Source organism: Pholcus phalangioides, unplaced genomic scaffold, assembly GCF_987345545.1.
Source record: "Pholcus phalangioides strain wild (caught in Gottingen) unplaced genomic scaffold, Ppha-v1.0 ptg000009l_1, whole genome shotgun sequence".
NCBI lineage: Eukaryota > Metazoa > Arthropoda > Arachnida > Araneae > Pholcidae > Pholcus > Pholcus phalangioides.
The window spans coordinates 59,933,234-59,949,429 of NW_028301602.1; the positions used below are offsets into that span (position 1 = coordinate 59,933,234).

At 36.0% G+C, this 16,196-nt stretch overlaps 1 protein-coding gene across 1 annotated transcript; it reads right to left on the reverse strand.

Moving 5' to 3' along the window:
* Positions 1–3,575: 3,575 nt before the first annotated feature.
* On the reverse strand, positions 3,576–13,886 carry LOC149083413 (enoyl-CoA delta isomerase 1, mitochondrial-like). The gene is made up of 7 exons (XM_089236702.1): positions 13,440–13,886; positions 11,919–12,043; positions 10,133–10,279; positions 8,958–9,056; positions 6,021–6,040; positions 4,439–4,620; positions 3,576–3,877 (listed from the first exon to the last, which is right to left on the reverse strand). The coding sequence occupies exons 1-7, from the start codon at positions 13,570–13,572 to the stop codon at positions 3,714–3,716; spliced, it is 870 nt and encodes a 289-aa protein (XP_089092828.1). The 5' UTR covers positions 13,573–13,886; the 3' UTR covers positions 3,576–3,713.
* Positions 13,887–16,196: the final 2,310 nt, after the last annotated feature.

Sequence of the window (16,196 nt, forward strand, 5' to 3'; positions counted from 1 at the left end):
ATATTTCCCCTACAACGAATTTTAGGCGACTACCAAGAGACAGCATCTTCATTTCCAACCAATCTCATTAATGGCAGTAAATTGCAATACGGCCAGAGTTGGTGTTTGGTGAAGTAGTAATATAGAACAATAGACATACAGGTATATCAGTAATTTTATCGCATTTTTGGAATCTGAACCCCCCCCCCCCCCCGGGTTGAGTGGGGGCAGGATCTTGGATCGCAGGACATCCATCAGAGCACAAAGCCTCTCCCAAAACTGAGGCCTGCGGTGGATCAGGACGCATAAATATACCGATTTATTAGATCAGTTGACTCCATCATTGACCCCCCACCTCCTCTGTATCTTTGCCCATGTTGGTGCTCAGCAATAGGTCAATTGAATGGAATTAATGCAAACACCCCCCAAACATGAACCCCGCTCTGTCCCTTGTGGGATATAAGCAGGCTACCTAGCGGCTGGGCCATGCAGGAAAAAACAAAGAAAAAGTCCCCGCCGGAGAGCGACCAAGACCCCGAGAAGAACGCCGGCCGCCATTGCTCCACCGGACCTCCGACGCACGCAAAGGACTACAAACACCAAACATGGTCACCGCTCTGGAGCAGATTACCTAGCGGCTTACCTAGCTAAAAAAAAATTACGGCCAAATACAGCGATACCTCGGCTGACGAACACCTCGGATTACGAATTGTTTGGCTTACGAAGATTTTTTTTTCCCCGGGAATGTTCCGTCTTGGGAGCTGAATTTTAGTGACAATGATCATCATAATATTGCTGTCATTCAAGCCCGATTAATTCATGTCCGCCTCAAAATCATTTTCCAGGTGTACGTCCACTTTTCTTTCTGAAAGTTTTTGAACCATTTCATTTTCATGTAAAATGAAAGATTCGGCTAGTAGAAAATTTATTGGGTAAAAAAGGCTCCTAGCATCAAAACTGAACAGTCTGGACATCATAGGAACTTATCTTTTCCATCGCTATGTATCAGACACAGAAATGAGCTCACCAAATCACGAATGGATAAGGACACCTACGAACTCGACTCGGTTGTGTCAATACCAGCTGTAGCTGGTTGTACATAGCTTGGTGGTACCAGCTAGAGCTGGTTTGTACAGTGTAAAAGAAAAGGATTTTCAATATCTCTCTCATCCTCTTCATGTAAATTCCCATTCATCTAATTTTTAAGCCGTTCATTTAGCTTTCGGTTTTATATATATATTTTTTATAGCGCTCCTTATTGTTTTAAAAACTTATCTGTAAATTTTGAACAATATCTGTACCAAATTAAACAATTTTCCATAGAAACCAATGGGAAATCGAGTTTCAGCTAACGAACGCGATTCTGGAACGAATTAGCTCCGTTAAACGAGGTATAAGGCAACCACTGTATAAGGTTGCAACTTTCGAAAACTTTAATTCATGCCTACATACGGCGAATGTAGGTATGACATTATCACAGCTCCGTCTTGTTCTGTTTTCTGACAGATGTTTTGCATGTAATTGGAAGTTAATTTTTTTTTTAAATTTTGAAATTGATTAATCACATCTTAAAAAAAGTATTCAAACCTCGTTGGAGTAGTTCGACTTCGTCTGAAGCGTATTCACAGGCGGGCAATTATCATAGGGCGGCAAATTCGGAGAAGCGGGAAATATTTAGTGTTTGGAGAGATCAGGATCATGAAATTATATAAAACAGATGAAGGGCGGCAAATTAATAAATCCTCCTTGGGTACACGATGGGATGTGACTTGAAAAATATATGGAACCTCATCTATTTTAATTACGGTAGGGACAGGATCTTCAAAATATGGACGTCTGTGACTCCACTGTTCATCCGGTAGAATGCTTTATTACTCCATGGACACAATAAAAGCATCAATAACCATGTCGAAAAAGATAAAGCATGATTCTATTTACGTACTTTCGAAACTTTAATTCATGCCTTGACAGGTCTCGGAGTGGGTGGGGGATGGAGAGACCGATTCATTGTAAGTATGAGCAATGGTTTAACTTTTTTTTAAATATTGTTTACGAATTTCTGGAAGTGCCCATTGAAATTGACTTTTGGTAAAACCGTACAAGTCCCATCTTTCATCATTTTGTCTTTGCCACCAATAAAAGAAACCCAGTCTCTAATACTTTAGCAATGGCTTTCTAAAGAGAGAAAGAAGAATTTTATCGTAAACAAGAGAATTTACGGTGACAGGTATCAAAGCCACGCTATTCAAATCTGAGGATTGGATAAGAAAAATTAGCACGAACAGTCAAGTAAAAAAAACACAACCAGATGACAACCGGCAATTTATTACCGGATCTCGGACCTAAAGAGGAGAGTTACAGACAGATGTTCCAAGGACAACTGACGCATGACATTGTAGTAAACTACAGGTAGAAGCAGACTGGACACGTTATCAGTAAAAGCGGTTTAACTGGTAAAGCATAAATTATATTCCGCCAGAACTTTATCGATAATAAAAACTCGGCAAAGTGAATAAAGATCATTATCAAACACATGGAAAAACATCAAATTATATATAGTTTGAAGATTTAACAGATTATAGAGAAAATTGTTTTGACCTTACTTATGTATGCCTGTCAACATTGATCTCATGGGCCCTCCCCACATCATATTTTGCTGTCAATTTAATCATATTCAAAAAATGTTGGAGATTTTTTTCCCATTAACTAGTCTTTTAAGCACTATTCCCCTTATATGTGTAATTAGGTCCCAATTTTTTATTTTTTTAAATTTACTTCTTTCCAATCCCCCCATCCCTTTTTTTATGTTCAAATACATCAAGTTGCCATTTTCATGTCATACATCACACAAAAAAAATATTAGAATTTTTTACGTTGACTTTAAAATACATTTCTTTTTTTGCATACACTGAATCATAATTTGTGATTTTTTTCTACAGATAATTAAAATAATTACAAATCAAAAATCACATTATTTTCAGTGGCGTGAAACCATTCTTGACTGATAATGCGTTTTACTTTGTTAAAAAAAAAAAGTAATTTTCATACAAATTTCTCTAATAGGCATTTTTGGAAATCGGAAGGTCTAATAAGTATTCTTTATATTATTTTTTGAAAATTAAATTTTCAGAGAAAAATTTTATCGATTTTTTGGTAGGGAGTTCCCCCCCCCCCCTGAAAATAAACAGAAATAATATTAAAAAGATTTGTCCTCAGTTTTTTTTGTCACAAGGTACATGAGGTTTCCCGTAATCATTATTACTAATTATTTTAATAAGTCTTGATTAAAAAGTTTACTAATTGGAAAGTTGCTTTAATTAAAAACAGAAACATACTAAATTAATGTCCATTTTAATTAAACTTCTCAAATATGTTATTCAAGTAACTAATGATCATACATAAAACTTTAGTGCAATTCGGGAGTCATGAATATTGGAAAATCAGTCAAAAATAAGTTAGCAAGTAAACAATATTTTTGATAAATTTAAATAATATAAAAGGTACGAAACTGTAAAATTTCTGAATAAAAAAATTATTTTCAATAGAAGATAAATTTTGACATAAAAAAAAACAATAGAGATATTAAGAGATGAGACTTGATATAGAAAATTACTTTTAATAAAAATTACAATAATTTCACCACAAACACAGTTTCATATAAATTTGAACAGTATTAAAAAATAATTCAAAATTGTTTTTTTTCATACGTAGGAAAATTTCATTTTACAAATTGATCATTTCTTTCCCTGCAATCCTTCAAAATATCTACCCAGGGCTTTCTGTGTGCTATCCAACAGACAAAACTGCAAAACCTGGTCTACTTCGTGTTCTGCGTATTTGTTCAAAGCATCAACAAGTGGTTTACGTAGGTAAGTTTTCGTTGTTTGACGAGCACCAGCTGAAATTCAAAACAAACATAGATGTAACGTGCTTGAGAGAAGAGAAAAAAAGTCTCACCATGTATAACAAGAACCATAAAAATGAAATTACCAACTGCAAAAAAATAAATCTCACCTCACAAAAATCTATAAACATAGATTATGTCCCAAACTAATGATAACAATAAATGACAGTTTTATCTACATTTAAAAGACAGTAACACAAAAATAGAGGTAATTTGGAATTTAAATAAAGAATATGATGTAACTAATCTTGAGAATTTCACAATGATTTTCGCCATTATGCATTAACGTTTCTTTTGGTCATAAATCAAAATAATAATACACCATTTGTGAACCTCATTCGTTTTGAGCTTCGTATTATTATTTTAGAAATAAGACTTGGGATATCAACCCTATCAAAACTTACAAGAGAAAAACCATTCTTTAGATTCTATATAGTTTATCTTTGCTTTTTTCATGCAAATAGAATCAAGTTGATTATGAAATCAATGAAGAAAAATTGATTTCGGGAATCTGTATTAAACATAGACTACGAGATGAAAATAATTTTTACCAACCAGGAATTTTAGTCCAAATTTCCAACTGCTTTTCGGCTTTCATTTTCAGATCATCAGGACCAGAAGCTAATTCGTCAACAATGTTCAAGGAAATAGCTTCTTGAGGTGTGAAGAGAGTTCCTAGATTTAAAGCTTTCTCTGCCTGACGAAAGCCAATATTATGCACATATAGATTCTGAAACCTTCGAAAATATAGAGAGGAAAATTAGCTAATGTATTGGAAAATGATAAAACTGGTAAAAAAAAACAAAACCAGATGATGTTTTTACTGAATGTCAGACGTTACAATCAATGTTTGGTCCACATTTAAAATGGTTTCCAAATTAAAAAAAATAAATAAATACTAAATTCAGAATATTTTTGAAACCAAAAATAGTTTTTTGCTAATTCATGGTTCATAACACTTTGAAAATAAAAAGAAATTAAAGAACTATTCAAGCACTTTTCCAGGCGAAATTTAAAAATTCAAGGACATTCATATCATGGTTGATATAAAAGTCGTAATTTTTTTTCAAAAAATGAAAATTGGATTTTTTAAATTTATATTCCACATTTGCACATTTTAAATTTCAAGTTTGAAATGCTAATTTATTAAAGATATAATTTTTCAACAGTTATAGTTTTCATTTCAACTTGCAGACAATATTAAGTTCTAAAGATTTTGCTTTTAAAACAATATAATAACCATCGTAGTTACCAAAGTAATAACCATTGTACAGGTGACCACAAGACCCATATTTCCTGGGAAATCCTATATCTTCAGGTAATTTTGGCCATCATGACTTTTTTTAATATAAAACTGTCCCGTTATATTTCCCTTATGTCCAACAAAGTCAATTTGAATTTTTTTCTTTACTGAAATTAAGTATTATAATTATTTTCTCAACCATACAAATTATATTATGATAATTATGACTTTAGTTATGAATATTCATCTTACGTCACTTATTTTATTTGTCTCGTTAGTTTTTTTCATGGAATTCATTTAAATCTACTGCTTTAATGCAATTGTGCTTTTTCTTTCTTTGGTGATTTTTTTGGCAATTTTAGCAATAATTGGGAACTTTGGTATCATTTTTGGTGAGAATTATCGATTTTCCCATATTTTTATGCAAGAAATATGGCCAGTCTGCATATATATGCAACTGACATTTATGAATTCAATTGTTTAAAATATTTTGAAGCAATATCTTAAGCGCGCTGTTTTGCTGTCCGATTTTAGGCAACATCTTCATGAGCACAGCATTACATCAGGTGTGTGAAACCATATGTCTTGTTTTGAACATTGTCTCGTAACTCATTGTTGTTACTCTATTTATTTTAGCCCCAGCAGAACATAGTTTGGAAGACGAATTTAGTTGAAGAGGAGGGACAAAGATTGATGGAAGAAATTAACAGAAAAAACAAATTTTCAAGCACTTATAAAGAATTTGAAAATAATTGTATTTTTTCAAGGACTTTCAAAGTCTTGAAAATTAATTTTATTTTCAAGGATTTTAAAGAACTGTACGAACCCTGGTAATTTTCTGTAATAAATAAAGGGTGTGATGAAGGAAATGAGATTGAAAAAAAAGAAACTCACCATATTGGTGCAGCCAAACCCTGCAAAAGATGAATGAAAAAATTTACTTGTAGAATACCACATTTTTTTTTACCGTTTGAATGAAATGAAATACAATATATAAAATGTTAATACAATACTTTAAAAAGAGTATTTCTAATAATGAAAAAAGATTTTGATATATTTTCTACCATTTATATCCGATAAACTATAACAAAATTAATACAAGTTGAATGGCAAAAATGGTAAACTTAGAGCTCCCAATCAAAAAATTAGAAAAAAGTAGGACAGAGGGAAGGGTGCCCCCTAAGAGCCTTACATAACATAGCCTTATGGGGGGGGGGGAACTTGGTTTTTCTTTTATTTAAAAATTTTTTTGAATTAATTTTTTTTTTTCACAGCAAAATATTTCAGTATCTTAAGATTGTATAAGATTGCCAAGTATAAGATTGAATCAAGGCAAAGCAAAATGACAGAAATGACTTGGTAACAAAAATTGTTTTGGGCCAGAACAGCACACAAGCAACCACAGATAATTCTTTTCTGTCTCTCCTCACAATATATATTACGTTGCTTTTTTCGCAGAGTCTTCCAAAGTCCACTCTGTCAACTCTTTTCCTGGATGCACAGCAAATTATGAAGACATGTAAGTTTTTAAGGAATGATGCTCCTTCGAGATCATTTCCAAAAGCACAGCGCAAAATTTGTAAATTACAACGTGCAATGTAAATAATGCACTGTTCATCTTTTTTAAAGAGATTTGTTTACTGCAGTTTGATGCCAACAAAATCGTTTTTGACAAATGAAACGCTTTAATTTCTAGCTGTTTGCAGAGTTTTGTAAGCATTGTTTATGCCTCTACATGTCCTAAAAATACAGAAGAAAATTGAATGCTATCAGGTAGCATCAGTCATAAAACCTAGAATAGACCTATGTATCCAACTGCTCTGTTATGTAAACTGTTGTTTTACCAATACACAAAATGTGCACCATAATTTTGCATGATGAATGTTAGTAACTCTATAATGAACAATTGGTCCAAGACCAATGAAGTAGTAAATACAAAATTATTTTTTCTATTCAGGTAGAAGTTTTTAATGACTATTCAAAACATTGACACAAAATGGGTATTTTAACCCTCAAACTAAGCAAAAGAAAAATTAATAAACCAAATGCTTCCCCCCCTCCCAAATAAACCCTCCAAATACCCTGAAAAAGGGATAGAACTTCTGCTTTAGAAGAATCATTAATTGCAAACTACTACATTCATATTATTTGGCAATATTTCGATGATTCCACTTTCATTTAAAAAAGTTACACTAATGTTTTGTTCACAAGATTTGGTAAAAAAAATAGTGAAAGTAAGATAAAACCTAGAAAGTAGGAAATTTTACCAAAAAGTACGAAAAGTGGGATTCCTGTAAATGCTGTAAGTACCAAAAAAATAAATTAATTAAAAAAATAAATGCAAACTTTTTTTGCATTAAAGTGTCAAATGAGCAATGCTTTATAACTTTGTCAGTGTGAAAAGTGCCTGGTAGTCCTGGCACTAACAGGCAAGTGGTTCAAAAGAGCTTGTGAAGAGGTTGTTAATATGAATGTCCCTATATGCAGGTTGCAAAATGGTTTTTTTCCAAATATTTTCCCTTTTGACTCTTACACAGTTTACCACTTTTACTCTTCAATTATTTGAAAAAAATTACTTTACTTTGTAAGGCTATAACAACTGAAATAAAAGGAAACTCTTTGCCCATAAGGGGCCGTTCAAATATTACGCAATCAAATTTTTAGCCATTTTAACCCCCTCCCCTCTTGTCAGCAAAATTTCGTCATCAGCTCTGCTCCTCTGAATCCTAATGCATATTGGTGGGATCAGAGACGTACACAGGGGGCATAGGGGTGCTCGTGCCCCCCCCCCCACACCCCGAGATCTTTATACGATGAAAAAATATATTTTTTAATTGAAATTTCGGAAGAAAATACCTTTATATGTTATTATAATCAATTTCTGTTAATTTCAATGTTATTTGAAGGCGATGAACTCAAAATTTATCTTTAATAAATTCACTGCAACCCACCCTCTAAGCCATATAATGATAAATCACATAGAGGCCCTTGAACAAAATATGGCCCTGGGGGTTATCTGATGCGGCCTCCTCAAACCTAATTTTGTAAAAATGAACTAAGCGGCACATTTTCAGATCACTTAAATGACCTGTGACACAGTTCCAGAACACTTAAGCAATCAGTGACACATTTAGAGATCCCTTGAGTGACATGTGACATAGTTTTAGAGCACTTAAGTGGCCCCTAGTGTGGTTCTATATCACTCAAGTTACCCGCGGCACATTCTCAGATTATTTAAGTGATTCACGGCATATGATTTCACTTGAGTGATGCGTGGCACAGTTCTATAGCACTTAAGCAGCTGACATATTTCCAGATCACTTGGATCCGTGAAACATTTAAAGATCACTAAAGTGGCTCTGTAGGGCACTTATCAATAGCGGGAATACTACTTCAAGTGCCCACACACTATTGAAAGGGTTTTTTTTTGTTTTTGACGCACTGAGTAAGATGCCATTAAAAATATTTCATATTTTCATAAAGGGTGGTTGATGATGTAAGCATTATCAAAAGTCATCAAATCGGAACCCCCCATCGATGCTGAAGTAATACTTGAATGGGCCCTAAGTGGTGGAAAAGTTTGTGGTGAATATAAAATTGTTGCCCATGTAGTGATATAAAGAATTTTTTTTCTCAAAGTAGTGAAATGCAAATATGCAAACATCATTCACAGGAAATTATAGTAGTTTGGTTAAAACAAACTTACAAATGTCCAATGTCTGACAAATATGTCCCATTCGTTCATAATTAAAATATCATCAATCTTAACAACAGTGTTTGTAAACATTTCAGAAAACATTTTTTCAAAAGTGTAAAAAAAATTGAACTCACTAATTTTGTTTCATTCAATCCTATAGTTACTTTTGAATCAACCATTATCCTATAGTCACAGCTGAGAGTAATCAAACACCCGCCAGCAGGAGCATGTCCCTAGTGTAACGTATGGGAAAGAAAGGGTGAATGAGAAAGAAAACTTATTCACAAAGTTACATAGTTAGACAAAAACTGAGACTCATCTCCATCTCCCTCTCACTTGCCGGAGGCCCAATAATCTTACAAAATTTAAAAATTCGCTAACTAAACATTTTTCACCCTGGTCAGGGTAATTGCCCCTAATATTTTCTTTGACAAGCAAATCAAGCCCTACAAACAAGTAAAGCAATGAAAATTAAGTGCCACAGCCATTGCCATTAAAATGAATCTTTGTTTTTTTATATGTTGAAAACTGCAATTTAGGGGTTCTTAACCTTTTATTGTGGCAACACAAAATTAAAAAAAATAATATATAAAACACTAATGGGACACATATTCCACCTCTTCTGATCCCCAGGGCGTCTTAACAGCACCATGGGGCCGCAGGCCAAGTGACTTTTCTGAGGCCCTACCGGGCGAATTCTTGAAAAACTCATCTACTTCTCATTTTTCTGAGACCCCTCTTCTCTTGAGGCTTGGGTGGTTCCATGCATTAAGATGGCACTGCTGATTCCCCCTCTTCCTCCTGGTGATTTTCTTTAAAAAAATTGCAACATATTATAGGTACAGTAAAACTCCTCTTAAGGCCCACCCCTCAAATGCGGCCACCCCTCTTTTATGGGAAAATAATAATCTCCCCTTATATAATAAAAGTATACGTTTCAAACCCCCTGATTATCATCTTTATCATCTTATCCCCGATCATCTCTCTTTAATGGATGAATTTTTTTCTCCCGCTGGTGATCCCAAAAGAAAAGTTTTACTATATTAGCATTCTAGTTGATTTATTTTAAAGTACTTATTTTAATTTTTTCTCAGGGAAAAATAATTATAGTGAAAGTTATTTAAGTGAAAGAATTATGTGCTTAGCTCTTCCACGCCTTCCATAAGGTTCTCCAATTTTCATACCCTGATTATCTGTTCCCGAATAATTGAAGTTTTAATGTATTATTTATAATTTCATCAAAGATATGAGAAGTTAAAATCTTCGACTTTCCATAGGATATAGAGACTATAACAATCAAAACTCATACATTCACAGCAGCAACAGTGACCAGAGGAGTGAGAAATAATGTCTTCCAAAAGGTCTGCAAAGATGTCCAGAATTCTTTGAAACGCTCTGGGTTTGGTTTGTACATTTCTGTAATATCCAGTCCCGCTGAAAACACTGTAGGCGAGCTCTATAACATAACAAATAAATGCATGTCAGATTATATACGTTGCGCAAATGTCATATCTACCACTTTTTTCAATGATAAATTGACATATTGAAATAATCAATTTAGCAAAGCATTCATAGACATTTCATTTGAAACATTCCGTGAATTTCAGACACACTCTGTAGTATAAATAAGAACTACTGTGGTGGGAGTGGCTGGAGAGAGCAAGTGGGCATCGTCCTGGACTCTCATCCCGATGATCCAGGTTCAAACCCCCATAGGAGCCATCGTGGTGGTTGCTGAAGTTAGTTTTCTGCAACTTCCAACTTCAAGGTGTGAATGCGAGCCAGTCTTCCATTCTAAAAAATCTCTTCGCAGTGAGCAGGCAGACCTACTACATGATATTTACATAACATGGAAACTCAAGCATTTACCGTCTTTACTTCATAATATGGAAGACAGATGACAGTTTTTACAAAAACAATTATTTTTTGTTTAATTCACAGGCATACCTGTTAATGATGGAAGCGGGGGGGGGGCAACGTTTTTGCTTTGAGAGGGACCCATTTTCACTCAAAAAGGAACCAGATTTTGCCAATAACTAGAGTCCGGGTTAATTAGAATAGAGTGGCATCTCTGATATTTGATATACAGTAGAACCTCGATTATTCGAACACATTGGGACCAAAGTGTGTTCGGAAAAGTGTGAAAGGTTCAGAAAATCTATTTCGAAACTAATTTGATGATGCAAAGGAATAAATTGAATTTAAGATGAATCCATCAGATGAAAAAAAAAAAAGACAGCTAAATCTGTTCTTATTCACATGTTTGCTTGCTTGTCAATCGTTTATAACTACATACTCTGTACCTGGACCTGTCCCCTACTTACATCTATAACTCACAGGTACAGTATGTAGAATTGCTTGGAAGTGAATTATTGTACAATAGCGCAAAGCTATTGAGTTGGGAGAAAAAAAGATTCAAGTTCCAAGAAAATATCAACTGTTGAGAATCAATGACTATAGAAAACTAAAAATGAGAGGTTGAAAAAGTGTTCGGTTGACCAAGTTGTTCGGAAAATTAATGTTTGGATAAACGATGGTCGAATGCACATTATTATTATAAATAATAGTATTTAAAAATATAATAATATTTAAAATAATTCAATAAAAAATTAAATCACTTTTGAAACTTGCATAAATCAAAATAGATGTGACTTTTGATATCTGAAATAAATTTGTAGCCTCGTAGGGTTGAAACTATTAAATTTATTTTTAAGAAGGAACTAGAAATTTACATCATGGGGGGAAAATCCCGCCTACAACAAAACATACACAGCGTGGACGACATCACAACAACTTCCTCGTTCAAACTACTCTCGAACATGACTGCCACGAGAGCAAATCTCGGGCGTGCCACCTATATTCACGGATACGGCCGGTCTTGACCATCACAAATTGATTTAAAAAAACACACAAATCAGTTGATTTAAATTGCTACAACTCTGAAAGTATTGCCAAAAAATGGTAAGGTTAATCCCAAGCTCTTAAGCTGCTGCCCTGTAAGCCCCTTCCCCTGCGGAAGCGATTGAAAGCTATTTGGTGATAAGAGTTTTATTTCGTCGAAAGTAGTCATTTGGGAAAACAGAAAAGATACATACTGATGTTAGAATGAAACCTTTCATCTTCTTGCTTTCAACCTCTTTAATCGCATTGGTCAGTGCTTGTAGAAGTTCCAGGTTCAAGCTGTTCACTGGAGCTCTATTCATAACAATGTTCGCTGTTTCTGGAATTGAAAATATACAATGAAATTAAATTGAGCAGGAATAGGAAGTCACACATGAACCGTCAACGTAACGCCTCAGTATGTATACAGGGTGTCTCGTTAAGACTGCCCAAACTCTGCAAAACCTATGCGACTCATAGTTTTCAAGAAAAATTCAAAAGAAAAGTATGACATCATATCCAATGCAAGGAAAAAAGTTTTATTGGAAACAAGAACATGCGTGCATGCATGCCTCAATATGCGCGGTGGACATTTTTAACATCTTCCTATGTAAACATATGCAAATACCATTGTTCATGTTTGTAATAAAACTTTTTTTTTCCTGCACTAAATATGATGCCATACTTTTCTTTTGAATTTTTCTCGAAAACTATGTGTCGTACAGGTACAGTTCTTCAGGCATTTTTTATGAATTACAAGTGAAGAATCTGGCTGTGCTGAGTTTGGGTGGTCTTTTGGGACACCCTATATATATAAATGTGGTATCTCGGATGTTTCATCTCTCAATACAGCCTGGATTATATATAAATGCCTAAAATCACCAAAATTTTTCAACGTGACATATTTTTAGCATTTTCTCCATTGATCGCAATGCACTATTTTGATTATATTGATTATTTTTTCTTCAAATTTAATCAAAATTTCTTTAATTTTTGTTCAAGAAAATATTTCACCATTGATTATTGTTCATTACAGACCATATTTTTTAGGTCTTTTTGAAATGCATGTTTTTGCTCTTCTAAACACGTGCTCATTTTTTTTGCGCTTATGTTTTAGACATCTTTAGCCATGAATGAATCCGCATGGAGTGGCAGCAGCAGTCATCTAGCAGCGAATGCAGTGGAGACAGGAATTTTTAGCTGCGAACGAATCTGAGGCAAGCATCTTCAGCTGTGAACGAAGCAGAGACAGTTATCCTCAGCTGCAAACGTAGCAGAGGCAAATATCATTAGCTATGAATGTTGCAAATTCAGATATTCACTCCGAATGGAGTGTTGACATTCGGGTCCGGGCCGTCTTTGTGCATCATGAGCCTTCGGGTCAAGTGGTTTCTCTGAGGGCCCCCCAAATAAATTCTAGAAAATTTCAACCAAATTTCATTTTTGTGTGAGGGCCCCTCTTCTCCTGAGGTGCCAGAGTGGGCCCATGCGTTAAGACGGCACTGGCCTGGGGCGATGTTGAGGAGAAACGACTTATTGTGTAGGTGCGTTGGATCATCCCGTATTTTACGGGACAGACAAATTTTCCTTCTTTCCCCCCCCCCATATTATTCGACTCTTGGGAGAAGCGATCGCTCCCTCCCTGGATCCGCGCTCGACAAGAAGGGTGGGGGGGGGGACTAAACACAGAATTCACCATATATCTTGAATAAAGATAAGGACTAGCAAATACTCACTGGTGTTTTCATTCTCCGTCACAGTAACGAGATTATCACTTTTACTAGAGAGATGGCGCACGTTTCCCAAATTCAAAAATTTCGTTGGAAATTTGTGGACGGCGCTACTACATAACAACCTCGAAAAATTCATCTTGTTTGTAGGAAGTTGGTTATTCAATCCGGCTTGTTTACAATTACTGTCACGTGTCACTTGTGTTTTGAGGACGGCTCTGTGACCGGTTACTCACCATCAAAACCACACTTTTATTTTATGTATGTTTGCATATTTTGCAATGAAATGGATATCTTAATTTCGCAAATCAAATGATGTATGAATAGGAATTTTTTTTTTCTTTCTAAAATATTGTTTCAACAAACTCATGATTTGTGCATTACTTTTTCTCTCTGTAAAGAGTTTGGATTCACAAGAATTTGTCTGCCATCTGTGGACAAAACATTTAAACTACACGAATAAATTTATTATGGAAATTGAGATATATATAGAATGCCTGCTGCCATCTAGCGCCAAATCAGGGTTTTAGAATTTCTGGTTACTGTTGTATAGATGGCAGCGCAGAGACAACTTGAATCAGGGACCAGACCAGACCAGAATAGAATTTATTTTCCCGGGCCTGGCCCTTTCGGGCCAACTGCGGGCTTACAAATTGCAGCCACGGAGACTACGTATGAAGAGAAAGACAAGAGAGTATGTGTTTTATTTGTGCATGTGTATGAGAAAATTTGTCAAGATCGGGGTGGTCAGTTAAGTTTAACGACTGGTCTGGTAACACGTTTTGCAGGTAAATTGCGCCACAACCTTCTGTTAGTAGTTTTAACAGGAGAAGAAGACAGTGAAATGAAGCTGTGAAGAACGTGTCGGTTTTTCCTTTTTTTTTTTTTAATTTTGAAGTTTTCAGTGAGAGTTCGTTCCCGCCGTACAATGCGACAAGTTTTGTGAAATCAAGGGGGGGGGGAGAAAGGAAGGGATGGGGGGATAGAGAAAGTTGTTAGTAGTTGTTAGGGGGGGAAGGGGGTGACAAAGGAAAGGAGGGGGGAAGGAAGCATGAAATACAACACACAAGCAATAACAGAAAAGTGAAAAAACTCTTGCTCTGTTTGCCGTTAAGTACAGTTTAAAAAGAAAACCGAAAAAGAGAAATTTTTCTTTCTTTTTTTTTTTCCATGGATTTGAGAGATTCCCACCCAATACGGGTAAATTATATGTATCCCAGGAGAAACTCTATTCCCCAGTGTATGAAAAAGTTTCTAGGTTACGAGCAATTTCTTGGGTAAATATATACGCTTGATTAAATGAATGTATTTACAAGGGCATGGTTACAAGAATTCAAAACAAAAAATAAATATATACAGAGGTAATCTGCCTCAACGGGGTCCCTGGGGCTCAGGCTCATGCGAACGGGTCGCGAGCTGACCGTTACCCCGATCCGTTTGAAGCGAGTAGCTCCCAACAGGAGAGGGAAATACTGCAAGGCAGCCAGCTTTACATGTTAAGCCTTTTCTGTTAAGCCTTTTTTGGAGTACGCGAGGGAAGCCCTTTGCGATTATAATAGTAATAAAAAACTTTCTCTCTTTTTTTTTCCGCAGCGCCCTCTGACGAGAGAGAGGAAGCGTGGGAGAAACAGCTGTTTGGAGCAGCCAACGTCTTTTTCCTTTCTTTTCCCTCTTTTTCTCTCTCCTTGACCTTCAACGACGGCGTTTCGTGACGTCAGCGGGAGGGAAAAGAAGATATTTTCTCTCGTTACTACAGCTTGGAGATGATTCTGCTCTGCCTGGGATAGGCAATTTTAGGGAAAAGAGAGCGGACTTTTAAATGGGGGAAACTCCCCTTTGGAGTTTATGTTGGAAGAGTGAAGAAGTGTGTGCATGATATGCATGCAATTAGAGATCGTGCCACTGGAGCGCCCAGATTTGTTTAGGTCTTCGGTATTTTCTTACTTCATCAGTGGCGTAGTCAACAATATTTCTGATGTGTGGGTAACGAGATTCGCTCATTCTATCGAATTGGCTTTGGTTTAGTTCGAGAATGTACGGCCAGAGGTGTGAAATCTGGAGGTCGAGGCGGATGTTAGCATTACGAAGGAACCAAGGAGCTCTCGTTAGTTGTCTGAGAATCTTGTTTTGGCGTACCTGTAGGCCTTTTATGTTGAGCTTCCGAGCGTGGGCCCAGACTGGTGAAGCATAGAGCATTGTGGGACGCAGAATTGATTTGTAAAGTATTGTCTTATTGATTAAAGACAATTTGGCTTGGGGGAAAGTGATCTTGTTTAGCATGCCCATAATGTTGACTGTTTTGTTCCTGGCCATTTGGACATGCTCGCGGAAGAGGAGTTTCTTGTCAAGAAGGACTCCCAGATATTTGACAAGTTGTACTGGTGGGAGGTTATGGCCTCCGAAACGAAGAGTGTGCCTAGGAAGCTTAGTTTTCCTGGAAAACCACATGAATTGGCACTTGTTAAAATTCATGCGTACATCGGAGTTAGTGCACCACTGTTCAATGTCAAGGGCTGCGTCCTGGAGGTTCCAAAGGGCGTAGGCTGGCTTCCTGTGGCTGCAGAGAATTGCTGCGTCATCCGCAAATAAGGCAATGATTCCATTTCTGGGGGTTGGGAAATCGTTCATGTAGAGCAAGAAGAGCTGTGGCCCAAGTACGCTTCCCTGAGGGACGGATGCCCTTACGGGCCTTGGGGAGGAGAGGGTCTGTCCAATCTTTACTTGGAAGGTTCGTCCCATGAGGTAATTGAAGAAAAACAGTAT

What these genes read in the sequence shown, in the direction of transcription:
- LOC149083413 (XM_089236702.1), bottom strand. Translation starts at nt 13,572, where the DNA reads ATGAATTTTTCGAGGTTGTTATGTAGTAGCGCCGTCCACAAATTTCCA. An exon ending in GACGGAGAATGAAAACACCA is followed by an intron (nt 12,044 to 13,439) that starts GTGAGTATTTGC and finishes TTTCAATTCCAG; the next exon opens with AAACAGCGAACATTGTTATG. An exon ending in TCACTGTTGCTGCTGTGAAT is followed by an intron (nt 9,057 to 10,132) that starts GTATGAGTTTTG and finishes ACGTTACACTAG; the next exon opens with GGACATGCTCCTGCTGGCGG.